Here is a 2,807-nt window from a genome sequence, read left to right as displayed (position 1 = left end):
AAAACCAAAACATTTCAAACACCATAAAAAAAATACGCATCATTAAAACCATGAAGTATCATGCCACATCATATCTCGAGAATCGCATCTTCGATCATCGTCTGGTCAAAGACAACCTGCTGGACAAGTGGCCCACCGAGAACAGCACCATGCACGAGTACATTGAGCGCAAGGACCACAGGAATCTCGCAGAGTCATATGTATCGCATAACATTTGTATCATATTCATACCATATACAGTATATATAGTAATCACCTTAACACCCCCGCATTATAGAAATATGTTTTCGTTGCTCACCCATACACTGTAGCTCCAGTTTATACGCAGTGAAAATAATTTTTGTAGTTTTCAATTTTTGACGATTTTCATAGTTTAATTTTGTTGTTTGAAAAATCATCAGTTTTTTATGATCCTTTGTATAAAATTGTTTTGTACTTCAGTTAGTTGAAAAAATTGCGAAAAAAAAATTAATTCATTCATTAAAAATGAGCACGAAATTTGAACAAACTGTGATGTATTCACAATTGCAGCCATGGAGTACGGCTGGTGCGCCGCCTTGCATGGAGCCTGTCTCGGGGCCGTCGGTACCACCGCGTGTTGGCATATCGTATCAGGTTAGCTCGCATCCGACTGGCGTACGCTGCAGTTTATTTATTTTTGATTTTTTTTTTGTCTTGTAAAGACCAATCATCCGCATCCATGGCGACCGACATTGGCGTACGAAATGATTGAGGTCAAGAACTTAGCTGAGCAACCAGTAACCAATCAGTTAGTTAAGCCATGCTTCTCCCCCTCCGGCATGACTACAGAGCCCATGAACTTTCCCAACTTGGTGACGGGTTTCGAACGCAATCCACAGCACGCTGCGCGTGCGGCACTCTTCACACGCTACACCAACAACGAATGGGTTAATAGCAATCTTACCAAATATGCCGAATCCAATATAAATCGGTAAGTGCAGGCTAACGAAAAAAAAAAAATTAAGTAGATGTTCCGTCATTAACAAATAATTCTCAACAAATAGTAATCAGTCGGAGCGCTTGCGTAACGATGCCGTGCGTTTAATGCGCGAAACCGATGAGAAGACTTCGCAAGGGCAGCGTGATGCCGGACGTCGTTTAGGTGAACGCATAACGGACGTAACATTCTGGCGCAACGAGTTGAATACCGAGCTGGATAAATTGGTTTCGGAATCTGCGGCAATTTCCGATCTAAAGCGCCGTTGCGGCAAAGCCATGTTGGACTTAGAGGCGCCTTTGCATATAGCCCAGGAGTGCTTGTATCATCGTGAGGCGCGTGCGGGTGTGGAGAAGGTGCATGATACGGCTGAGAAGGCGCTGTTGTTAGAGATCGACAATATACGAAATTCGCGCGATAAGCTCAAGGAACTACATGAAAAGGTGAACTAGTGATATGACCGTTATTTTAAACGAAATCAATTGCAAGAGTTTTTCTAGATCACACGGCAAGCTAATGACTGCCGTGCCGCTCAGCACTTGCTGGAGGAAGATGTCTCGCACAAAGAGTCAACACTGGGTATTGACTCCGTTTGCCATCAGTTGAATAATTATAGCCGTGGCATCACTTACTATGGTGGCATTGAAAAATATGATCCGAGCATAAGCACACAAGAATCATGGGCTGAGGCGAGCAGTCAACGCGTTAGCAGGTTGATTTGGACTTTTAACTATTTTCTGATGCAATTATCTTATCATTATGTGTCACAGATCTCAAGCTGAGCGCGCCAAGCTCTCTCAACTACGCAGCGATGCCGAAACTATTGTTAATGCCATTGCTCAATCCGTCTGGGATCATTGGAGTAACACGAATAATGCTTTGGATCGTCGCTCACAAGAGATGAACGAGTCCAAGAATAAGATACAGTTACATTTGCATAAGGTGCAACAGGAATTATTCGATCTGGAGAAGCACATTTTCTTAATACAAAAGGCGATACAAGATAAATCGAATCCTTTGAAGGTCGCACAAACGCGTTTGGAAGCGCGTTCACATCGCGAAGGCGTGGAGCTATGCAAGTGAGTAAATGTAAAGAGTTGGGACTGGAATGGAATTGCAGGCGTTATGCACATTTCTATCAATGAAATAGGTTATTGAGAATAATAGGGTTATATCTATAAAGCATGTGTACATATGTATGTATGTAAAATCATAGACTTTAATTAAACATCTTTCTTATTTTCTAGGGACTGGGCTCAATTGCGGCTGGTACAAGAAGTGCAAGATATACAAGATACCGTTAAAAATCTACATCACAAGTTGCAGGAAGCTGAGGCTCAACACCAGAATTTACTAAAAACCCGTTCAACATTGGAGGCGGATTTGCGACGCAAAGTGAATGCCTTGTTTATAGATCGTGAAAAGTGTATGGGACTTAGACGCTCGTTCCCCGTAAATAATTTGATAAAATATTAAATTGCAAATGTTGGAAAAATTGCTAGTTTGTAAATGCAAGTGAATAAGTGGAAAGCAGAAAACACATAAAAAGTGTTGGTCCATCTATGTCAATAAAATGAATAGTAATTATTTGGAAAAGATAACTAATATTTATTTCTGATAAAAAAAAAAAAAAAAAAAAAAAAAAAAAAAAAAAAAAAAAAAAAAAAAAAAAAAAAAAAAAAAAAAAAAAAAAAAAAAACGAATTTTTAGTTTGAGGCGTTTACAAAACATTCGATATGTTTCCTTTTTCGAGAGAAGAGTGTTAATCAGCTGATGTTTGTTTACATATTGCTAACGCCAAAAGCGAATTTAAATTTGGAATATGCAAGCTAGTAAATATAATAAATAA

The 2,807-nt window shown here is 39.5% G+C and overlaps 1 protein-coding gene across 1 annotated transcript; it reads left to right on the top strand.

Moving 5' to 3' along the window:
* Nucleotides 1-394: 394 nt before the first annotated feature.
* On the top strand, nt 395-2,559 carry LOC108977310 (tektin-3). Its single transcript, XM_018946919.1, has 6 exons — nt 395-615; nt 684-952; nt 1,026-1,401; nt 1,459-1,670; nt 1,729-2,037; nt 2,206-2,559. The coding sequence occupies exons 1-6, from the start codon at nt 487-489 to the stop codon at nt 2,432-2,434; spliced, it is 1,524 nt and encodes a 507-aa protein (XP_018802464.1). The 5' UTR covers nt 395-486; the 3' UTR covers nt 2,435-2,559.
* The last annotated feature ends 248 nt before the right edge of the window (nt 2,560-2,807 follow it).

The sequence above is a fragment of the Bactrocera latifrons genome, unplaced genomic scaffold (genome assembly GCF_001853355.1).
Source record: "Bactrocera latifrons isolate USDA-ARS-PBARC rearing strain unplaced genomic scaffold, ASM185335v1 scaffold_87, whole genome shotgun sequence".
In the NCBI taxonomy this organism is placed as follows: domain Eukaryota; kingdom Metazoa; phylum Arthropoda; class Insecta; order Diptera; family Tephritidae; genus Bactrocera; species Bactrocera latifrons.
The sequence above is the reverse complement of the archived record's forward strand: the minus strand, read 5'-3'. Positions and strand labels throughout refer to the sequence as shown.